The sequence below is a fragment of the Jaculus jaculus genome, chromosome 9, assembly GCF_020740685.1.
Source record: "Jaculus jaculus isolate mJacJac1 chromosome 9, mJacJac1.mat.Y.cur, whole genome shotgun sequence".
In the NCBI taxonomy this organism is placed as follows: Eukaryota; Metazoa; Chordata; class Mammalia; order Rodentia; family Dipodidae; genus Jaculus; species Jaculus jaculus.
This window is the reverse complement of record NC_059110.1, coordinates 34,878,041-34,902,825: the sequence shown is the minus strand read 5'-3', so window position 1 is coordinate 34,902,825 and position 24,785 is coordinate 34,878,041. Positions and strand designations below refer to the sequence as shown.

At 40.4% G+C, this 24,785-nt stretch overlaps 1 protein-coding gene across 22 annotated transcripts in view; it reads right to left on the bottom strand.

Moving 5' to 3' along the window:
* The window catches only part of Epb41l2 (erythrocyte membrane protein band 4.1 like 2), a 205,447-nt gene that overhangs the window by 32,619 nt on the left and 148,043 nt on the right, over window positions 1–24,785 (bottom strand). For 13 of the 22 annotated variants that reach the window (XM_045159023.1, XM_045159025.1, XM_045159024.1 and 10 more), the window contains 6 exons: window positions 23,520–23,607; window positions 18,602–18,754; window positions 17,823–17,920; window positions 12,046–12,218; window positions 5,760–5,932; window positions 1,246–1,308 (listed from right to left, as the gene is read on the bottom strand). In XM_045159023.1, coding sequence (XP_045014958.1) covers window positions 1,246–1,308; window positions 5,760–5,932; window positions 12,046–12,218; window positions 17,823–17,920; window positions 18,602–18,754; window positions 23,520–23,607 — 748 coding nt within the window. The remainder of the gene's footprint in view (window positions 1–1,245; window positions 1,309–5,759; window positions 5,933–12,045; window positions 12,219–17,822; window positions 17,921–18,601; window positions 18,755–23,519; window positions 23,608–24,785) is intronic. The other 9 variants (XM_045159027.1, XM_045159034.1, XM_045159038.1 and 6 more) reach the window with 1 other exon arrangement.

Below are 24,785 nucleotides of genomic sequence, written 5' to 3'. Positions count from 1 at the left end.
ACTGCTTCCAGAGGCTGCTTCAGTACATAAGACCACACACCAGTCTCCTGTGATGCCTCACATACCTAGTGGTCCTTGTGAGAAGATGCAAGAAAAACTACTAGGTAGATTTGCACTGCAGTAGGTCCTGGTGAATGGTGTTCATTAATATTTTTAGACTAGCTCTAGTAAGTAGTATGTGTGATAATTAGTGTATAGAAATTGGGTTTAACTGAATTTTAAATGTCTTCTTACATTTCAAAAATCAGAGGGCTGCCTGTAGATTACAGCTTTTGTCCACTCCCAAGGGAACAGGTCATGCATCTGATAAAATTAGATAATCCATATTCATGCACAAGCATAGGAGCTCATCAATGAGCTGCTATAGCCATTTGCAAAACCTCATTAGAACCTAAAAATCTTTGCATGGCATGGGGATATGACTGTGGCTTGAGATCAGGCACATTTCTTGCATTTGTTCAAAGCAATGTTATTTATTACACTTTCTAGCATTTTAGTAAGTTAAGCAAAATACATTTTCAACAGTTATCAAAGCTGCCAAAAGCAACCAAACACATTAGTCAGATTACTGAGAGCTTCAGTTCTCCTCCGAATACATTGCCGCACTACCTCAGCGCAAGGACCCAAACTGTTCTCATGTGACATGGGGAATGGATCTGCCAAGTCTTATAGGGGTGATGTTCTTTTCTCTCTCTCGCCTTCTCGCTTTCTGCTCCCTCTACTCTCTCTCACCTCTTTTTTGTTTCTCGTCAAAACAGCTCTATTCATCAGCACATTCAGAGTATTTTAGTGGGCACATTCCCAACCACATGGTATATTTTAGTGGTGAGAGGGAGTGGGCATAGATCCAGAGAAGATACATGGTTTAAGGTCAGATGAAAAAACTGTATGCTTCACTTACTATATGTTAAAAGTGGGCATGTTACATCAGTTCTGAGCACTGGAAGAAACCTATTAGGAAAAAAGGCTCACTTGCATAAAAACTTTAAGGTTAATGGATACTCTTTATTTACCTAAAATGAACTTTTTTCCCCAGATGTCACTCTGAGAACTTGCAGAAGTATTCCTACCTAAGCCACTGTGAGAGAGCCAAGCTGGACTGGTAGCATGCACTCCCAAGCTTCATCTCCCCATGCATTTCATGCACTGTGCTTGAAGAGAATGGCCAGCCAGCCTGTGCGTGACCTCCCGTCCACAGCAGCCTGGCAGCCAGAGGACAGAGTGGTTGTCTTTGATCATACAAACCTCCAACATTAAATTGCTATGTCTGACATAAATATTATCCCCTTCTACTCTCAAGGTATTTTTCTGTGAAATTAAATCACACACAGGGGAAAAGGCAAATAAACATAAGTGTATCAATTAGTAAGCACCAGAAACAATCCGAAGTTTAATAGTCTACGGCTTTAAAATCAAACAGGCATAAAAATCCTACAAACTAAAGCCACAACAGACAGCACTCACGGACAAAGCCTAAAGTGTTCCACTCTCACCCCACAATAATAATGGCAGGCAGCAGCCACAGCGTATTGCATGTAAGGAAAACCAGCCACCTCCTCCAGCTGTGTCTCCTCTTCTTCCATCTTCTCGGGCACAGCCAGCAGCCAGAGAAGCAGAGTGTTAGCGGTGGCAGCTCTCCCATCAGGGCTGGGTTGCAACTTAGTGGTGGAGTAGCATTACCAACCTTTTCTCACGGCCCTCAGAAGACACCACGTTGGTCTTTCTTGCCTACAGTCTGTACGATGATGGAAATGGGCCTTTCAAAGGCGGAATGGAGAATGGAAGCGTCACTCTTTCTCAGTCCCTAGATTGTGCTTTTGTTGTTTTAATGCAGAAATGAAAATATGATAGTGCAAATATGCTATAATTTAGGGGGTCCTACTGTAAAATGTCTAAGCCAAGTAGCGGTGGGGCAAGATATGGAGATATAAAATTTGCCTTTAGCTTCATGTTAGTCACAAATTTTGTATCATTATACATTGCCCCATTGTTAGTTTCCAGATAGTTTTCTTTCTTGGGGGCAAATTTGGCTGATTTAGCTATTTTCATACTAAAAATGATGGGTATTTACAAATAACATTTGAAATGTAGCCATTTTTCTTCATGAAATTTTAAAATAGAAGTTTTATGAAGTTGATCATTTTTCAAAATTTAGTAATCTGAAAGAATGAATGGGAAATTTAAGACTAACAAATACTGAGTGAATTTTGACTCAAGAGAAAACTATAGGAAGGCAAATGCCAGGACTGACGTGAAAGGAAAGTTGCCTTTGCAGCTCAGTTCTTCACCTCCTCTTCCTCCTTGCCGAATGTGAACACCCAGAGGTTCACCTTGTGTTTTAGCCATTCAGTGTTTTTGAGAGGTATGCAAGAAGCTTAGAGTCCTTTTTGTAATCAGAGGTGAAAAATGAGACAGTTATTCTACAATCTGTTCAGAAACCCCTCCAATTCCTTGGTTGATCTTTGGTACTTCTTAGATAAACTCGAAGAACTGTGGTTTCTCCTACAATGCATACGTATTCCATTTCTTCCCATTTCTCTTTAGGATGGCTCTGGATTTTGTAATTTACCCCATTTATTGATAGTATCCATCAGAATAGATTTAGTAAAATTATTAAAAATACACTGCACATGTTACTGCTGACTTATTGTAGTGCAGAGGTAGTATATTTCAAAATATGCTGCCTTACACAAGGGTAAAAAAATTTCAGACCAGTGACCTAATTTTAAATAAAATAGCTCTAAGAAGCTGACGCTTAGTGTTATATAGTCTAAACTTTCAAAAGCCATGTTTCATTTTTCACACACATCTGTTAGTAACAGAATATCATCTTCCTTATAAAATAGCTAACAGTGACTCTTTTATAATTACATGATTTAGGGCAAAGGAAGAAAAAAAGTGACTAAAAGTCATTTATCTGGTCCTCAGCTGCTACTACAAAGAGACATGGAGTATCTGAGATTAGACTTACAAATGCCAGAATTAAGGTTACAGATACAGCCTCATAAATGAAAGTACAAGCGTGGCTTTTGGACAAGAGGGATATCAGTATTAAGGAGCTCTACTGATGCACGTTAATTGTCATTGCGTCCACTGCATTCTAAGATCTACATCACATCATAAAGTTCCCATGCTTGATGAACAGTCCTGAGGTCTGCTCAAAACTGAGAGAGCCAGCGTGGATACTTAAGGACAATACCCATTTCCCTCTCCCACACCACTTTTAACTGTCTTGTATCATCTAAGACATTTATAAAATAACCCTATCATTTTGCTTTCAACTTAGAATGCATGTACCTGGTCAAAGGATACCAGTGCCGGGAAGTGCCTACACTTATCTTCCATGCACTAAAGTGTATGTGTGAAATGTGTACATATTATTTTGAGGGCAGCCAGTGAAGTTTATGCGCACGCTTACACTCTATTGGGAAGGACACAGTGAAAAGCAATCGGGTGGAAAGTGTGCCTTAAGGAGGAGCGCTGGCAACAGCATCCTCTTCCTTGGCTTTGCCATGTGAGTCACAGTCATAAAGAACATCAAAAGAAGTGGCTTTAGCCTCCAGGTAGCAGAGAGCTAGCGCCAGAGGAAGCGCGAAGGTGAGAGAAAGAGGAACGGACTGAGAAGCAGAGAGAAGCAGCCCAAAGATGAGAATAAGGGAGGGAATGAATGAAGGGGAGGTGATGGGGACATAGTGCTGAATATCAGGTGGGAGGAAGGAGACCCAGAGCTTGGGGAGGCTGGGGAAAGCCAAATACCCATCTTCATCAAGAAGAGAAGGCAAGCCAGAGGCAAAACCTCTGTAGAAGCTAAATGAGAAGTAACCAAACTCAGGATTCTTGTGAGTAGCAGCTTCAAGTGTCCTCTCACAGACGGGAGAAAAGTCAGGGTGAGGAGGGGCTACAACAGAATCCATGACAGAATCCAGTGTGGCCACCTCGGGGTCACCCTGCTCTGACGTTCCGCCTGTGGAAAGGGGCTCTAAGCTGTCCAGCGTGACCTGGTCAGCCTCCCCAAAAGGGTCTTCCTCTGAAATGTCTGACAGCAAGTCCACTTCAGGGACTGGCAGAAGGTATGGGGAAAAAGATGAAGAACGGATGAGAGGTGAAGGCAGACACGTGCAAACAGTCTAGTTCCCAATTAACCCATGATTGGATATGATCACACAACAGTTATGTTCAAAGGAGAAACAAATGCAAGAAGGAAAAAGAAAAGAAGAAATGTCTGTTAGTGAAAACTCGACCCCAGCAGGTTCAAATAAACAGTGTCATTACAAAATGAATTACCCATTTTAAAGATGAAATTCAACTTCTTTTAATCACATAAAATCTATAGCTATCAACTAATTTAGTTATCTTCCGAACTGGAATTATTTATTCTTAAACCTGATACCCCTACCCCCATCCCACCCTCCCAGAAAAACAACAGTGCAACCAGTCATTTGTTAAATTTCCTTTGGAATTTAAGACAAGAACCTTTGTTACCTTAATCTTATTAAAAATAAGTAAGGAAAATAGAACAAAGCTTTCTGTGATGCTAAGATGATGTTTCAGATGTAAGTGGTCACTCTTGGGTGCCTTGTTAGTATAGTTATTTTTAAAAAGACTCTGACAACTTCTGAGTATTTGAAGGACAACCTGTTGGACACAATTTGTGTTATTTTTAACTAAATATTGTTCAGCCAAATCATTTTTCAACAAAAGAATTACAGACTCTTTAATGATTTCATGTCACCCACTGTACAAAGCACTTGTCATTGTGGCCTAAGACAGGGGCACGTGGTCTGAGGCCTCCATGCTAGGTGTGGAAGTCAGTGAGCAGTGCCTTCCTAAGAGCATGTTGCATGTCTGTAGATGTTCAAAGTAGAATTTAGAAGACACTGAAAGTCAGTGGGATGATTTTGCATGTGCTTTCCAATGCTGCATTTTAAAAAGTATCTGTGTGCAAGTACAGAAACAAGGTTAAAGGAGCCTGCAAGATCTTCAAGCAATACTGAAGTGACTTGATCCCAAGGTAACAGAACACTGACAAATTTTAGAGTATAATACATGTTACTTCTCCATTTGATAGGGTGCATGTACAAAATAAAGCCAAAAGCATACTAGCTTCTCACTTACTACTGACTAAATAATTACTCTTTGCTTAAGGATTTCTTCATGAGCTAAGGAAAAATCATCTCTGCATAAAGATCACCTTAGCTTATATCACAAAGTTCAAGTCAACATAATAAAAATAATTAAGACAGAGGGTCTCTTTAAAATGTACTTATACCCAGGAGACAGTATGATGGCTCACACCTACAATCCTAGCACTCAGGAATCTGAAGTAGGAGGGCTGCTGCCAGCCTGAGCCACAGAGTTAAGTTTCAGGTCAACCTGACCTACAGTGAAGCTTAGCCTCCAAACAAACAAAACAACAAAAACCTATGTGGGTATGCATGTAAAATTCAAGTCACTATTAATTCAGTAACTTGGCAATTAAATGATTTTTAAAAAACCATAATTAGAAAGGCCAGTGAATTACTTACTTGCATTAATATAACTTACAAGGAAGCATTTTACTTTGAATCACCACCAAAACAAGGTTAGTGGTCTCAGCCCAAATTGCAAAGATTGCACATATTTGAAAACTAGGAAATTATATCAATATAAGTTATACAATGACAAATTTAAAATATTTGCCTTCTGAAATAGAAAATGCAGCAGACAGCGCCTGGCTGAAGCACACACTTCAAACAACATGCGGAGCTCAGCGGCCATACCTTTCCTTCAGTGAGCTGCAAATGTGGGGCTTTAGCTGGGCTTCTGGCATCCCTCCGGCTGTCCCCATCTTGTACCATAGCAGTGCCAACAACTCCCGGGCCATATGCTGAAACCTCTCCTGGAGGGCCAGGAAAATCCTTCGTAAAACTTTGGTCCACAACACCGAGAGGAGCTAGTAAAAAGATAATGTTGGATTACTTTAGGACTGGTGAAGGATAAAACTTTATACAACATTCCCGTTAAAGAAAAAGCCACATGTAAAAACAGGAAAAAGAACACAGCTTGAGCACTGAAAATACCAATATATAAATACTCATTTTAAAACCTTATCCAAACGCTTAGCAATATTCTGAATTTTAACCCACTCAACTATATACAGCAATTAAATATCTGAAAAATATACTCTGATCATGGAATTGGCCAGTAGGAGGAGCTCTATGACCAGATGAAACAGTTGTGCAGAATTAAAATGTAACCTATACTCTGGGATATCTAGTCATGTCTGCATTTTTTTCTCTAAATTTACCTATTAGAACAAATAATGACATAGTTATTCAAACAATTTTCTTCAGTAGGTGTGGTAGTTTGAATGCATGGCCCCACAGATTCAGCTGTTTATTAAAATGAGTTTGCTGTTTCAGCCCATAGCAGGCTGACTCCTGCTACAAGGGGATGTGTCACTGGGTGGATCAGATCTGAGTTCTAGCCCAAAGTTATGCTGAGAGGTTTGAACTCTGGAACCCTGCTTGCTGCTATTTTGTGTTTGCTGGCTGTTTGGTTGTTTCTCTCTGCTTGAAAGTATGAAAGCAATTTTCTCTGCCACTGATGCAGCTTCTCCAGGATCTGTAAGCTTGAAATAAACCCCTTCCTCCCATAAACACTGTCTGGTTGGATGTTCATCCCATCATTGTGGAACTGTCTAGGCAGTAGGTTTTAAGAAATCCTCCACAAGAAACCTTTAGTTTGAATACCAAAAGAGTAGATTTAAGAAGTTTTCTAGTCATATTTTTTAACACCTCTACTAAACCTCTCAATCTGGGGTGGGGAGGAAGTCCAATAAACACAAAATCCCTTGATTATGTAAGCTCTTGGAGGGTAGGGGCTGTGTGGGATGTACCACACCAAGCTTGGAAGGTATCAAGTATTTCAAAACTTATGTAACACAAGATGCCTCTCAATCCATTCCCCTCCCCCTCCTGTCCAAAATGTGCTCCCCCCCCCCCTTTTTCTTGTCTGCTTCATTATTGTTTGAATGTAAAATGTTCCCCAAGGGTTCAGGTGTTTGAACACTTGGTCTCTAGCTTGTAGCACTAGTAGCAAAGATTGTGGAACTATCAGGAGGCAAACCTTGCTAGAAGAGTGGGCTGCTGGGAAGTGGCACTGAGGCTTTATAGCCTGACCCCATTTGCTGCTTGCTGTTACCAGACTATAATGTTACAAGCCAAATTCCTGCTCCTGACCTCGCCTTCCACGCCATGATGCCACACAGCTGAGATCACAAATAACCTGGCTGCAGCCCACCTGTCCCATTTACTAAATTCTGGTAATGCTCGCCTTTTTTCTGCTCCTAGGATGGATCAAGCTACCTCACCTTAAAGCAGCCTCTCTTTAGTGGCTTGCCATGTGATCTCCAGAGACTTTTCCCTTTTACCCTCCAAGACTCTGGAATCCTTCAGACAGGCCTTTCCTTTCACAGACGATCTCCCTAAATAGCTTGTTACTTTATTTTCCACTTTCAGAAAATAATTGCCCTTCCCCACTGCCAACTGCATCTTGGTTGGTTCTCTGGAATTTTATTGCCTTCTTTTTAGCTCAATTACTTCATCTCAGAAGTCGTCTCATGGTTGGTTTCAGAACAGCTCTTCTAGGTGGACTTTAAGTTTGATACTTGGTCTTTTAGACAACACATCAAATTGTACTTTCCACATAACCATAAAATTGTTTATTTTTCTAAACTTTAAAGGGAGGGTTATTTACATATCTAAATCATTGTAGCCTAACTTTTAAAGTAAACAAACAAAAATATCCAAAACATGTCATCAATACAATGAACACAAACAATGAATAGAAGAGAAAATAAAACTCAGTACTAGGTTTTGCTTTGTTGGGAGGAAGAGAACATAAGCCTCAAAGTGTTCACTGGCCGGCTGGCTGTTGTACACCGGTATGAAAAGCTTCAGACTTTCACAAGGACAGTCATCCTTTTGATAACTTGCCCATCTGATGAATTACAGTGCCCAAAACAAAACAATGGACTACTGTGCCATGTTTGTTGCTCTTCCTGATGAAAATCATTGTTTTCAGATACAGATTGCTATAACCCTCTGCCCTACTACCCAAACAAGATGGCAGGTTTTCCACACTATGATTTATACATCACAGAGAAAGTGCAGCGGGCTATTGTTCTTTTTAAACATGTAAGAGTTACACAGTTTCACAATGTGAAACAGACTGAAACACATTTTCTAGAAAGAGCAATGATTCCTCTTTAGGCAATAAGCAGTGACTGCATTTATTCAGCAATTGAATAAATTCTCTGCAATAAGAGGTAAGTCTTCACAAATATTTACAAAGCTTGACACATTTTACAGATATATACAAAAGTGCTAGCTAGGGACTGACAATAATTCGCTTAATTTAAATCAACACATTTGGAAATAAGGACAATTACTTGAAGCACACTAATGGTCCCTTTGTCTATTTTTTGGGTGATCTCATAAAACTATGAAGGAAGACTCTCTAGACTCAGAATTTAGCAACCATATATACCAAGATGCCCACCAACAAATCTCAGGAAATAGTTCTCTGTGTCTTCCTGCAACTTATCAAAATTTTTATAAGGAAAAATAGCTCAAAGTCAATTAGTATCAATCATTCACTACTGGGAGAGTAATTTTATTTGTTAGACATCTGGTCTGTTTTACCTACTTAAAATATAAGTTGTTCAACATTCACATTTCAAAAATATACCAAGGAACAACAATCTAAAAAGGTTTTATGGAGGTTAGAGAGACAGCTTAGCAGTTAAGTTGTTTGCCTGTAAAGCCAAAGGACCTCCGTTCGATTCCCCAGGGACCCACGTAAGCCAGATGCACAAGGTGGCACATGCGTCTGGAGTACATTGGCAGTGGCTGAAGGCCCTGGCGCACCCATTCTCTCTCATTCTCTCTCCGCCAGCCTCTTTTCCCCCCTCTCTCTCTCAAATAAATAAATAAATGAAATTTTCAAATTTAATATTATAAAATATAACAAAAAATGTTAGAAAATAATTTTCACAGAAAATTAATCACGTCAATCAGTGCTTTATTTAAAAAAGTCTTTCATAAAGCATTTTTATAGAAAAGAAATTTTACTTTATCTCTCTAACAGAAAATATACTATTCCCCAGCCAAGCAATAAGATGAATACATGAAAAAAGCAAAACCAATATATTCCTATACAATTTACATAAAACTATAAACATGTATCTGAATTCTAGTAGAAAAAAATGCATTTTTAGTATCTCCAGACAAAAAAAATACATGTTTTTCTTTCCCTTTTTATTAAAATGCTGTATTGAAAAATCAAGTTCAGTAGACATTTGGTAAGCTTTAAGCACAAGTTAAAAATCTGATGATACCAGAAATGTTTCACATTCATTTCAATTAAGATCCATACATTAGAATTCAAAATCCCCTTAGAATTACATTTGTCATTAATTAACGAGGATAAGAATTGAAGCCACATTAGATATTATCTTAATCAATCAAATAAAACCAATAAAAACATGTTCATCAGCATCTCATGAACAAAAACATGAGAACAGCATTCATATATACTGTCAATAAAGAAAATGTACTTTGGAATGACAACTTGAAAACATTACAAAATTTTTTTGTTCTCAAGGTAGTATCATTTTGTTGACTTCAAGGCAAAAAACTAGATATCCCTGTTGCTTATTGTGGAAGTTTAAGTAGGTGGCCTGTGGTGGTTTGATTCAGTTGTCCCCCATAAACTTAGGTGTTCTGAATGCTAGGTTCCCAGCTGATGGATATTTGGGAATTAATGCCTCCTGGAGGGAGTGTATTGTTGGGGGCGGGCTTATGGGCTTTATAGCCAGTTTCCCCATGCCAGTGTTTGGCACACCCTCCTGTTGCTGTGGTCCATCTTATGTTGGCCAGGGGGTGATGTCCACCCTCTGCTCATGCCATCGTTTTCCCCTGCCATCGTGAAGCTTCCCCTCGAGCCTGTAAGCCAAAATAAATCTCTTTTTCCCACAAGCTGCTCTTGGTTGGGTGATTTCTACCAGCAATGCGAACCGGATTGCAACAGTAGAGTGGTACCGAGGAGTGGGATTGCTGCTAGACACCTGACTATGTGGCTTTAGCCTTTTGTAGCTGATTTTCAAGAGGAATGTGGAAGGAGTTGAAATCTTGGCCTAAGAGATGCCTTGCAGTACTGTAAGTACAGCCTGATGGACTAATCTGGTCAGAGCTGAAAGACCTTAATGCAGTAAGAACTATGGACTGTGAGGTTTGGCTTATGAGGGTGAGAAAGAGCTGTGCCTGGACTGGGCTAGCAGTTTGTGTGAGAAGCTTGCTCTTGTGCCCATGTCCTGAGAAGTTGTGCAGGGTTGCTTTGCGCAGAAATGAACTGGTGTGTGCAGAGGGATATGGCACAGAAAGAAAAATCTTTGGGTGAACTATTGCCTGTTCAGCTGCAACTGAGATTACAACCTTTGAGACTGGGCTAGCTGACCTGCGCTGGGGCAACAAGAAGAATGTAGACTCTTTTGAAAAGGCCTGAGTGCTCAAGGAGTCCTGTTCTTCAAAGTCTGCTTTATTCCACCCTGGATTAACAAATTGGCACCCTACCTGGTATCGTGGAGTATAAGAAATGCTGGAAAGAGGGTCATTGAGTTTGCAACACGGTCTTGTGTTTTGGAAATGGCCATGGGCAGTGTGAAGCGGGTTTGCTGGTTGCCTGCATAGAGACCCCGTGGGGCCATGAGGATGAACCGTGGCTTGCAGTGGAGACCCAGTGGAGATGCCGGGACCATGAGATGGCTGCCGAGGAGCTGCCGGCCCCGATGAAGTTTTCCAGGACTGTGAGTAGCCTAGCTGGAGGGGCGGAATTGGAATGCCAGAGACTTGTTGCTGGTTAGAATTATCGGACTTGAAGATTTGTCACTGGTTTGAGTTGCTGGACTTGAAGCTACAGAGTTTGATGTTTGCCCTGGTTCTTTTAAATCTTGTATTGGTTGAATGTTTCTTTGCTATGCCCAATGCCATCTATTGTAGTGTGTATATTTATTCTGTGCCATTCTGGGTTTTTTGAGGTTATGTTTTGGTATTATGGCTCAGTTAAAAGATCTTGAACTATGGGGATGTATGAACATCATTGGGATTGATGAAAAAAACTATGGGGACTTTTAAAGTCAGACTGAATGCATTGTATTTTACATCATGTATGGATATCAGTTTATGGGGGCCAGGGGCAGAATGCGGTGGTTTGATTCAGGTGTCCCCCATAAACTTAGGTGTTCTGAATGCTAGGTTCCCAGCTGATGGATATTTGGGAATTAATGCCTCCTGGAGGGAGTGTATTGTTGGGGGCGGGCTTATGGGCTTTATAGCCAGTTTCCTCATGCCAGTGTTTCGCACACCCTCCTGTTGCTGTGGTCCATCTTATGTTGGCCAGGGGGTGATGTCCACCCTCTGCTCATGCCATCGTTTTCCCCTGCCATCGTGAAGCTTCCCCTCAAGCCTGTAAGCCAAAATAAATCTCTTTTTCCCAGAAGCTGCTCTTGGTTGGGTGATTTCTACCAGCAATGCAAACCGGACTGCAACATGGCCCCAATATATTCAAGATTTTATTCAAGTGTGTAATTTAGATATGCAGCCACCTGCTGTAGGAGGTGTTACTGGGCATATTCTAGGTTCCAGCCCTAACTGTGGAGGTAGATTTGGACTTCCAGTCTAAAGATATGCAAAGTGCCTGAGCTTCCCTTCCCCTGGAATTCCTAAGTGGGCTGTGTGTTATAGTACAGGCTTGGGCCTTTTCTCTCACAGCTTGGACCTGTGAAAGTGAGCCAGCTTCTTTTGCCATTATGGAACTTCCCCTGGACCTGTAAGCTTTCATAAATATCCCTTCCTCCATAACTGCCTGGTTTAGAAGTTCATCCCAGCAACCTAAGGCTGTCTGCTCTAGGTAGGTCTGCTGGTCTTATTAACGAGGTCATCATTTACAGACCCACTAGCCTCAAGAAAGGCAAACAAAATCCAAAATTCAATTCAATGTGCTTACCTCCATCTAGGCTCCTGGAGACCCGTTTACTAGAGGCACGATCAAAGTGTGGTGCCGGCCTGTCAATGAGGGTGCTTGCCTGGCGGGTCTGTGCTTGGGTGCGGCCACTGTACCGGAATTTGGACCCCAGGGTCAAGAATTTGGCTTTTGGTGGCTGCTCTGGAGACACGAGCCTATGGGGAGAAGTCACAAAGTCAGACTTTAGGTGCATCTTTTTTTCCTTTTGGCATGCTGGGGAGATGAGCTAGGGTTTCATGGTACACCCAGGTTGGTGGGTCTTGAACTCAGAGCGATCCTCCTACCTCAGCTTCCCAAGGCATTAAAGGCATGAGCCACCATCCATCACTCATCTTTTTAAAAGCATTTTAATATTTCATTTTACATATGATGACTCAAAAGCAATACTACCTAAACTTTTCAATAAAAAGAACATTACTGGGCTGTGGAGATGGCTCAACTGTTACGACCACTTGCTATGCAAGCATGATGCACAAGAGCCTGTGATCACCCCCAGTTCAACCCCACATACCCACATACACAACTGGGCATGGCAATAAATTTCTGTAATCCCAGTCCTGTGGGGGTGGGCAGAGACTGGAGAATCCCTGGAGCTTGCTGAAGGGAGGTAAAAACTGAATCTCTGGGCAGAATGAGAGAGAAGGTGTCAAGGAGACAAGGAGATGAGAAAAAAGATGATACCCAATGGAAAGTACACAGTGTGCATGCATTTGCACATGCATGTGATGCACATACCTATCACAAATCATATCACACGTATCTATACACAGCCCAAAGAAAAATTACTCTTCAAAGCTGGGCATGGTGGTGCATGCCTTTAATCCCAGCACTCGGGAAGCAGAGGTAGGAGGATCACCATGAGTTTGAGGCAACCCTGAGACAACAAAGTTAATTCCAGGTCAGCCTGGACCAGAGTGAGACTCTGCCTCGCAAAACAAAACAAAAAAAATTATTCTTCATAAGTAATCCTACAAGCATATCTTTATGATGGTGATGTAGTCACAATTGACTTTCTCAGCATGAGGAAAACAGCAGCTGTTCTGAGTATGTATCGAGGCTACTTATTTGTATTAGCTTAAATCAATGATATAAACACATATGTCTGAATTTGTGATTCTAGCAAGCCCCCAAAAAAACCCATTACCATTAATATTGCTTAACAGTTATGCCTGTTTCTGCTGAGGGGGAAATTTGGCTCAAAAATCTGTTCCATCAAGTGATTCTGTCCCATGAAGAGCAGGACTCCCACAGTAGAACACAGGATGACTGTCTTGCCAGCACAATTCTACTGTGTAAGCCTGGAGTTCATAATGAATGAATTCAACTTTCATCATGACAAATACTTCCAGACTTATACATGTTTATGTTTCCAGTAAATGAGCCAATCTTTTATGGATACAATTGAAGTTATCTTGCTTTCATGGTCTGATCAAAAGTTGATGGGGCTAGAGAGATGGATAAGCAGTAAAGGCATTTGCCCATAAAGCCCAAGGACCCAGGTGTAACTCCTCAGGACCCATATAAGCCAGATGCACAAGGTGGTGCATGTGTCTGGAGTTTGTTTGCAGTGACTAGAGGCCCTAGCATGCCCATTCTCTCCATCTGCCTCTTTCTCTCTCTTTAAAATAAATATTTTTTTAAAAGTTGATAAAATGCCTTTAACTATGGCTGACCATTCAAGAATATGAAGAATCCCACCAAAACTTTTCCAATCACTTTTCTAAGAAAAGTCATTTCTTGGGGCTGGAGAAATGGCTTAGTGGTTAAGCACTTGCTTGTGAAGCCTAAGGACCCCGGTTTGAGGCTCAATTCCCCAAGACCCACATAAGCCAGATGCACAAGGTAGTGTATGCAACTGGAGTTCATTTGCAGTGGCTGGAGGCCCTGGTACAACTCCCCCACTCTCTGCCTGTTGCTCTCAAATAAATAAGTAAAAAAATTTTTTAAGTCATTTCTTAAAAGCTCCTTTAATCATTTCAATTATGTTTAGAACTTCTATGCAACTTTTTAGAAAGCCCTCTGCCCATGAGCAGTGTGAGTCAAGGTGAAGCTAGAGGTGACAAATCTGAGGCAATCTCTATCAGAGTCATGACACAATATATGAGCAATGAATGATCACAGAACTAACAGATGCCAGGCTCCCCAACTGGAGTCTATCCATGAAGTGAAACACCATAACTGCATAGCACACATTGCATTTTCTGCCTCTAGACTTTCAAGTGCCCTCTGATGATGGCCAGTGTCTCGTGCTGAACTCTGAAAGGTACACTTCCTTTCACTAGAATGCCAGGACAGAAAACTAGACCAAGAAAAGAATCCCTGGTCATGTTGTGCATTTTCTTTTCTCTAACAGTTGAGGAATGAGACAGTGGTTAGAAGCCCAAGTCACTGAAGGTAAATAACAGAGCATAACGAGAATTGGCAGTTCACCTTGCATTAACTTCCGATGGGTTGAACATGGCAAGATTTCCCTAACTTAGCAATCCTCCTAAATATGACCGAAAAACAAGAAGGCAGCAGTGATCTATAGTCACAGGAGGTGGAGTTTCTGACAGTTCATCAGTGAAGCTAGTAATGGTTTAAGAGATACTTATTCTCCTTATCTCTAATGTCTATTCATGAAGTCCGTTCTGAATGATCAGTAAAGGAAAAGGAAATTTTAAAGAGTATCTCAAAGGGTAAACAAGCATTGCTAATCCCAAAATGAAATCTCTAAAGCAAGACTTAAAACAACAAACAGGTAATCTGCTGTCTGTGGTCACCTTTTACTTTATGAGAGGCTTTGAACTGGTCTGGAAAGCCCGAACACATGTCCACATCCTCATCTTTCTAGGTTTCTTGTTTTGAGGTAGGACTACCCGGGCTGATCTCAAACTCATAAGCTCAAATGTTCCCATTCCCACTCCTTGCTGGGAGCTGTCACTGGATGACTCCTTCAGTGTTGTTCCCAGAGTCCCATAGACACAGCCTTACGGAATAGCATTTGTGCTCTCTGTGCTACAATCCCTGCAATTGCTGACCCACAGCAAGAACTGAATGAGTATTAGTTTAATAAAACATAAAACAATTAAAGTTGTTGGGCTTTGTTGTGGTTCCTACTCCCAATTCTAAAGGTATCTATATAGACTGAGATATGCAACTAAGAAGTCAACATGCAAGGGCAGATGAGGTGCATTCAACACAACCATGTGCTCTTTGAAGGTGATATTTTGTAAAAATATATAAATACCAGACATATAGGAAAAATTCTTAAAGGCACATGTATATCAAAAATGCAAAAAAGTCATAAACTACTTGAGTTTTCATTTATTTCTAAATCATATGAAATACTTTGTGTAACTGGTGCTGGTTGACCACAGCAAGTATTAGTTTACAGATAATTTTCTGGTAACAGAGAAATTGTTAAGTAATTAAACTGCAATTAAATAGAAACAAGTACCAAAACAAAAAAGTACTGAACACAGACATTAGCTTTCTCTAAAAGAATTATTTCAGTGACTTAAATCAGAAATAATGCAAATAACTCTAAGAAAATGTAGGATACGGACAGCATATTTCAATATTACTTAATTCCTTTTGGTATTACATTTATTTTTCACAGCAGGGTATCACTAAGACCCTACCTTCAGGCTGGGGAGATGGCTTAGTGGTTAAGGTGCTTGCCTGCAAAGCTTAAGGACCCATGTTTGATCTCTCTCCAGATCCCATGTGAACCAGACATAAAAAGGTAAGGCAAGCATAAGGTTGCACATGCCCACTAGGTGGTGCAAGTATCTGGCATTCAATTGCAGTGGCTGAGGCTCTCTTGTTCCCCCCGCCTCAAAAAAAAAAAAAAAAAGGACCCTATCTATATTAAAAAAAATTATCAAAACCACTACAAGGGCTGGGGCGAGGACTCAGTAGTTAAGGTGCTTGCCTGCAAAGCCTAAAGACCTGGCTTCCATTCCGCATTCCCCACACACATAAGGCCAGATGCACGAAGTGGAGCAGCATCTGGAGTTTGTTTGCATCAGTTGGAGGTTATTCTCTCCATCTCTTTTTTACCTCTCTATGCTTGCACATAAATAAATAAAAATAGTAAAAAAAAAAAAAAAAAAAAGAGAAAACCTACATTTCACCTTCAATAATGTGAAAACCCCCCCCAATTTTTTTTTTCAAAAAATACTAAAAGTCTTTAGCAAAATGAACTAAGTGATGATGTATCAAAAAGAAATTCAGGGTGGAGCATAATGGCCCACATCTTTAATAGTAGCACTTGGGCAGCTGAGGTAGGAGGATAGCTGCCAATTCAAGGGCAGCCGGAGCTATAGTGAGACCCCTGTTTTGAAAACAAAACAAGAAGGGATAGGACTCAACTTTAACATATTTTATTCCTTACTCAGCATATTACCATTTTAATTTTACAAAATCTTGCCATTAGCCAAATAGTATTAATACTTATCTATTAACATTTTATAAAATTCACATGTAAGTCACTACAGTTAATCATAAGTAGTGCACAGCGTTCCACAAAGCTCTCCATGTGGCTGACAACATGGGTATTCTAAGAATTACTTGGATTTTATGGTGCCAAGTGTAAGTGGCAGCTGAATATCCCTCTGAGCTCCGAGAACACAAAGCAGGGAGGACGGATGCAGGCTTGCGTGGTGCTCTCTGTGGGTAGGCTGCACGGACCGCACAAGGGACACACCCATGAGGGCTGCGGTCCATACTACCTGGGTTGCAATTCTACTTCTGCCACTTTCTCTCTATCTAAACATAGGGTGACTCTTAACTTCTTGGTTCCTCTGTCTTTCCATATGTTAAGTACAGACGACAGCAGGTATGCTATAAAATGAAGATAGCCACATCCCTATCCCCAACTTACAATGGTGGCAGGCCCTACAAAATGTAGGAGTAGCAGCTTTATTATCACATTTATGTTCCACAAATATGAAGTTAACGGAAATGCCTTATATTTTTAATAGATTCAGTCTGCAAGCCTGCAGTTTTCTAAAGAAATCATCTGCATCTTTTGTGAAAAAAGAAGCAATAATATCTACTGATCTGTAGACACATTATGATACATTACTTGATACAGCTTTGGAAGCTGTGTGATTTTATGAAGCTGACTATTATTTCAACAGTTTATAGAAACAAGTTGTCTACTTTTACATTGGAATCTGTAGTACCTAAGCAAAAAGCTGGAGGAGCCTAAAGCTTTGCAGGGCTAATCCACCTCAAAAACCCCTAGTGGAGCCGGGCATGGTGGCGCACGGCTTTAATCCCAGCACTCGGGAGGCAGAGGTAGGAGGATCGCCCGAATTTGAGGCCACCCTGAGACTCCATAGTGAATTCCAGGTCAGCCTGGGCCAGAGTGAGACTCTACCTCGAATAACCAAAAAAAAAAAAAAAACCCTAGTGGGTACAGAAAATGAGAGGCAGCCATGCCCAGTGAGGGCCCTCCTCTGCCAGGGTGCTTGCTGCTGATCTTCTGGGCAGGCTCCTACCTCCACCCCTCAACCCAGCATGTGCTTCTTCCAAGAGGTAAGAAAACAAGAACTACTATAGCAGGTAGTAATTGGCTACATCCAACCATAAATGCTCCAGGAATGTAATTTCTGAAGGATTTCTGCTATTATTGTCATTATTTGACAGCAAAACCTGCTGTCTGTCCAGTCTAGGTGTATCCCATAAATTTATGCCTTATGTAAGATTGACTCATATTGTCTATTCCAGGGAGGTACCAGCAGCAATTCCTAGAGATGTCTTGAAGTTACCTGTAGAAAGTATGATGTTCCACACACACTTTCCATAGTCTCTTTGCTGCCCGATGGTTTGGCAGCTTAAATCCAATGGTGCTCTCAAACTGCTCCAGCTGGAACAAATCCACAACAAAAGTCAGCCTACTTCTTTAAGCACTGACTAGAAGCTAATAACAAACACGGATTCAGTTATTTCCATGAGAAGTATTTCTTCCTTAAAAAAGGAATCAATGTATTTAATATCATACAAAATAAAAAATTTCAGACTGTAATACTTTTTTTCTATGTAAAGCAAGTATTAACTACTCATGTAAATGGATTACTCCCTGTTCAGGAACATTGATCACTTATCAATCTCCATCATCAACAGATACAACAAGTCAAAAAATGAGTGTCCCCCCCCCCCCGGGGCATGGAGGCACACGCCTTTAATCCCAGCACTTGGAAGGCAGAGATAGGAGGATCACCATGAGTTCAAGGCCATCCTGAGACTACATAGTGAATTCTAGGTCAGCCTGAGCTACAGTGATACCTTACCTCAAGAAACAAAAACAAACAAATTAATTAAAAAAAAAACAACTCCCACCACATGCCAGGCACAGACCACATTTTCTTCTAGTGCAGCACATGATAGCTCCGTTCTTAGCAAAAGAACACATATGGAAGCTTTGCAAGAGCTCTGGCTTTGTATCACACAAGAATAAAACAAAGTTCCTTTGCTCACTGAGCTCTTCTTCTGGTGAAGGAGAGCACTGGTAACTGATTAGCTACCCCTGGGCCTGGGCATCGCTTACCTCTGCTGGCCTGACTTTAATGTAGAAATTACTGCGCTTGTAAGAAATTTTCAGGATTTTTGGCCAAGCGAAACGATTGATTCTCAGTCTATCTTTGTAAATGAGCAGCCCATTAGCACATACACCCAGCTTGATGTCCACGCCTTCTGAGTCCTGCCAAGCATAACCATTTGACCACTGTTAGAATGATGAACGTTACACAGATCAGGAAAGAATCAGGCAAGCCAGCCTGCTCCAACAATGACTGAAAATGCCAATGTAAACATTAGTGAGGGTAGACAAGCAAATGCCAACAATAAACACAGGTAGACAGTGAAGGAATTCGTCTTCAGGGACTGGATTAGATTTGTCAAAGAACTATGGGATCATAAATAAGGACAACAGTCTTCAAAAGGCAAAATTATATCATTTTCAAGCTCTGTGAAGAGCTGAAAACAAGACAGAGATGGAACTAGATTTAGGTAACTTGAAGATACAGAAGTAAAATATGCTTTGCTGGAGGAGATTCCAGTCTTCAAGGAGAGTCTGTTTGTTGGCCGACCCTAAGGTGTATTCTGTCATTTTATTTTAAGCAAATATAGATAGATTATGCTACATGACAGCTGTTAAAATTATACCTACATGTTGCAAAACACCAATCCTACACAGAAAATTTCTTTTCCAGGCTGAAATTTCTGAATTCTTTCAAGCAAATTTTCAATAACTCAAAGTGCTGACATTCAGTTCTCACTATGCAGTCCTTTGGCTGCAGATTTCAAGGGACTGCAGACAACTTTATTTCCCTGGAGCTTTAACTTGAAATAGGTGAAAATATAATATTATCTATTATTCTAATCAGAAGCCTGAAAGATTGTTCTGACCAAATAAATTTACAGACAAAAATGAAAAACTGGCAGGTTAAAGTACCTTTTATGTTCTTTTTGAAAAAAGGAGAATTTTCTTCCCACATTTCAAGTAGTGTTTAGGATCTTAGTAATGAAAGGTAAATTAAGGAGTACTATGCAAGACATTAACATTTTCAGAAATCTTTAACATGGAACAAACTTTAAGAAACACCATTGTTAGTCTGTCCCAATTCAATAATCCCATAACATTTTGATCACCATATTGTTAAGAATGATTAAACACAATTCATATTAATTTTAAGTATACTATTGCCAGTTGATACCAATTTCTCTTATGTGATATCTGAATAATTCACATATAAGAACACAAAGAATATTACACCAACTTGAACTGATAAAAAAATAATAATGAACTACCTCATATAATACTTTAGTTACTAGTATCTTAGAAGCTACAGCTCTCTCTAGGAATAGTGCATAAAGCTGGGAAAATCAGGCACAAGGGTCCAACCAACCTGGCTCCAGACCGAAAGGGTATGCTTGCCAAAAAAATCACTGCCCACAGCCAGAGGGAAAGGGCCAGAGATGGCCCAACATCACAACTGAGGAGGTCACACTCACTTGAAACCTTGAGCAAAGCCATCCTTACACAGGACAAGAAAGCATTCATCTGACTTAGAAATAAATGCTAGGCCACACCTTTAATACCAACATTCAGGCGGCAGGGGTAGGAGGATTGCTACGAGTTCCAGGCCAACCTGGGACTAAAGAGCAAGTTCTAGGTTTGCCAGGGCTAGAGCAATACCCTAGCTTGACCAAAAAAAAAAAAAAAAAAAAAAAAAAAAAAAGAAAGAAAGAAAGAAAGAAAAGAAACACCACCCAAAGACAAGCAAATTGGTAGATGTCTGGTTGACCCACACAATTGTGTCAAAATCACCAGCATTTATGGAAGTAGAAATTACTGATAAAGGGTATGAAATGAAAGGTTTGAACAAAGATTCCTTAATCTTCCATGTCTCAGTCCTGCCACTCAGCAACAGTCCACAAATAAGTGAATACACAGACACTGGCTCTCTATCCTTTTAGGAAGTTGTCCATGTGGAATGACTTCTAAGATGACTGGGCAGGTGGACAGCTCTTGTTCAAGATCAAGCAGAGAGAAGTGAGTCAGGGGCTTGGTACCAGATGCCCTCCCTGTGTCCCATCAGCAGCTGTGCCCGACACTGGCTCTTCTGCAAACAAATCCCCCTTCCTTCTGGTCTGACAGTCACTCTGCCCTGCCCCGTGCAAAACCAGAGGTCAGAGGTCAGGACAAGGACATGAGCCCCGAGTTTTCCAGCTGTTCTGTAGTTCTATGCTCTGCCAAGAATCCTTCTGTTCAATACTCTTCAACTTGTTCGCACTTGAGTGTGCCATTAAGAACACTTCAAAGAAAACAAAAATCTGAACTCGAGGCAATAAAAAAATGTTTCATCAAACTCCAGACATGTGTGCCCCCTTGTGTGCATGTGCAATCTGGTGCACTTGTATCACTGTGTGTCTGGCTTACGTGAGACCTGGAGAGTTGAATGTGAGTCCTTAGGCTTTGCAGGCAAGTGCTTTAACCTGTAAGCCATCTCCCCAGCCCCTAAAAATGTCTTATAAAGCATAAGGTTTTAAATTATACAAGTTCTTAGAAAACTGTTAACAATATTCTTTACCATGAGCCACAGATACCTTGTTTATCAATAAATAGAATGAATAATAACACTCTGGAATTGCTCCCATGTTCCACCCCTGACTGCACAGCAAGAACTGACATCATTCTTATAATGGAACCTACATTAAGAACAAGAATACAGGGCTGGGGAGATGGCTTAGCGGTTAAGGCACTTGCCTGCAAAGCCCAAGGATCTACGTTCAATTCCCAAGGACCCAAGTAAGCCAGATGCACAAAGTAGCACATGCATCTGTAGTTTGTTTGCAGCAGCTGGAGGCCCTGGCATGCCCATTCTCTCTGTATTTTTTTTCTCTCTCTCTGCTTCTCTTTCTCAAATAAGTAAATAAATAATAATAAAAAAGAACAAGAATCCAGAAACCTTGCAGTATTGCCACCTAAGAACTGGCTCATGTCTAAAGATCCATAAGGGAAGGAGACTTGAGAATTATAAACAACAAGAGCTCCCTGGTAGTTCTTGCCTAGTATGCCTGAGGCCATGTGTTCTGTCTTTAGCCACCTCCAACAAATTATATATGGCAAAATTTAAAAAGTTTACAGGAACCCTAAGAGAAGCTAAGTAGGGGGTCCTCTCTGGTCCTAGGATTGATCTCTCTCCTCTTTATTATCCTACTTCCTGACTCTCATCATACAGAAAATGAGCTGAAAGAAGATCAATCTTACCAACTCATGGGGTTTATCAGATGGTACAGAGACAACTATGTGACAACATATGATATTAGGCAAGTCATTCTCTTCACTGGTTGATATAGTTATACAACAAATACCTAAATTTTAAAGAGATATATAAAAATAATTTTTAAAATTAAAATGTTATGTAACATCTAGCAATTAAAATGATGCTGCAAAATACTAGTTACTGATATAAAAATGTTTCATGAGCAAAACATATAAATTCAAGTAAAAATGCAATATAAAAAAACTAGTAAAAATGACAAAGGAGAGGCCCCCAACACCTCAGCACTGAAGCAGACCAAAAATGAACCCAACATGGCTCAGGGAAATCTTGCGGAAGAGGGGGGCGGAAAGAATGTCAGAGTTACATGTTGGGTCATGATTTGCAGAGACATTTATCATACTAATAACTGGGGGCTAACTCCACAATGCACGACCCATTTTCATTAACAAGGAGGGTCTAATGGGAGGGGGTAGATCACAGGTGAGCCTAAATAATGGTACCAAACTGCCTGTATTCACTGAAAAGAAAACTAATAAATTAAATTAAAAAAAATGACAAAGGAGGCCTCATTATTAAAGAGTCGCAAGAATTCAACTCCAGAGATGCTTTAAAACAGGAAAAAGCATCAAAATATGAACTATTTATCTGCAGATTTCAGTGATCTTCATTTCCTTCTGTGTGATTCAAGTTTTAATGTATTTTTTTTTAATTTTTATTAACATTTTTCATGATTATAAAATATATCCCATGGTAATTCCCTCCCTCCCCACCCCCTAATGTATTTTTTATTAAGGAAAATATTTTTAAAATAAAGCCACTGAGGACAAAAGAGTACTTTGTAAGTGTGAAATGTATTAATACAAAAGCAAGAATTACTAATCTGAAGCTGCAAGAGGAAAGGTATGCTTGAGTAGGAACCTCCTCTGGAGATTTCCCCAATCACATAACGTGTGTTTCTTAAATTATACTTTGTGAATAAGACTGAGCTTCTCTCAGCATGCTGACTGGACTCTTGCTTTCCCCTTCCTCTCTTTCCCCTTACTGTCACCACACCATTTCCGTTTATGCCCAGGATGGTGAAGTAGGGGACACTGGTTGTGGACACCCTCGTAAATCAACCCCACCACTTCCTATCACACATCTCCATCACTGCACTCATTTACTACCTCTCATAGTAGACTGAAATGCCACATGACCAGAAGCCTGGGACAGCCAAGACCCACAAAGCACAAGCCAGACCTGCAAAGAATCTTCCAGGCCAGGCTCCTTCCAGCACAGATGCTGGGAGATGCTGTGCTCTTCCCACCCTTTCAAGCTATTAAAGATCTGTTTTCTTCTCCCAAGACAAAGGTGACAGAGCTGGGGCAGAGAGGGAGCCAAGATAAAGAGGACAAGAAGTTTCAAACAAAACAAACAAAAATATGGAAGCCAACAGGGTAGTTTTGTTCTAAGAAGCTAACAATCAGGCATGAGTTAAGGACTAGGAAAAGGGGTAAAAAGGAGGGGAAGAACAAATGATTCTCCCCATACCCTCGCATCTCACAGGAATTACTAGAGATCTTCAAGTAAAGCGAATAACCTTCTTCCACAGTGAGCACAGCTCTTGTGCACGTGGGCCTTCTCAGACCCACATTCCACCAACTGGAATGACCCAACTGCCCACCGTTTGTACAATACCTTGGCATGATGTAGGTCAACACCATACATGGAAAGCCTCTTTGCATTTTCTAAGAATTGAGAGTCAGCTTGTGCTGGAGATAAGCCCCTGACAAGGAAAACAAACAGTATTATCTCACCTGTAAATGCAAAGCAAAGTGTTCTAGATGGGAGAGGGGGCAGTATGAGCTTGGAGAGTCAGGGGGACAGTAAGCAACTCACTAAATCCACAGAAGAGTATAAAATAGGTAAGAAGACTCAACTCCACCTCTACCATTTTCTCTCAAAAGCCTTTAATTCTGACATGGTTGTTGTAAGGAAGCAGACTCTCACCCTCATCCTTTTTACTGCAATAGGTTATTTCCACTAGGGAAAGAATGAGTATAACGGAAGCTAATTGAAAATAAAAAAGAGGTTTCATCTGAGATTTAAAAACATTGGGGAGGATGGTTTGAGGTAAGGTCTCATTCTAGACAAGGATGTCCTAAAATTTACTCTGTACTCCCAGGCTAGCTTTGACGCATGGTGATCTTTTTATCTCTTGTCTCCCAAGTGATGGGATTAGCAGCTGTGTCCCTAAACCCAGATGAGATAAATTCTTATTCCTTATTTTTCTTTTGCTGAGATTGATCATAATAAAAAACCAAAAAATAACTGTATTTTATTTTAAAGCTATGGTAAGCCTATCACTATAGAAATTACTCCCATGCTATCCATGTCTCAACTACGTAAGTGAACGCTTCTGGAGGACAGGACAGTGTCCTGTCAGTGTCTTATTTCTCATGACATTTCAGCACCTGACATCCATGTTAGAACAATCAATAGCTGTTGAGAATTTGATTATAGTAAAAAAAAAAAAAAAGTTAAATGCTGAATTTTATTTCTTAAACAAAAGTTAAAAAAATAGCTGGGCGTAGTGGCACATACTTAAATCCCAGCACTAGGGAGGCAGAGGTAGGAGGATCATCGAGAGATCGAGAGTTCAAGGCCACCCTGAGACTACATAGTGAATTCCAGGTCAGCCTGAGCTTAAAGTAAGACCCTACCTCAAAATACCCAAAAAACAAAACAAAAAAAAGTAAAAAAAAAAAAAGAATATGACCCATTAAAAAGCTTTGGATCTCAGAAAGTTCCTTTCAAATCATTTAGCTAATATTTCACTAAACTACAAGCTTCATACTATAGAACAAACTATAATTTTGTAGCTAAAGGCACACATGAGTTTTTATAAGTACTAAAATGCACATACATTAAAGTACTCTAGGGAATCTTTACTTACATCAAACA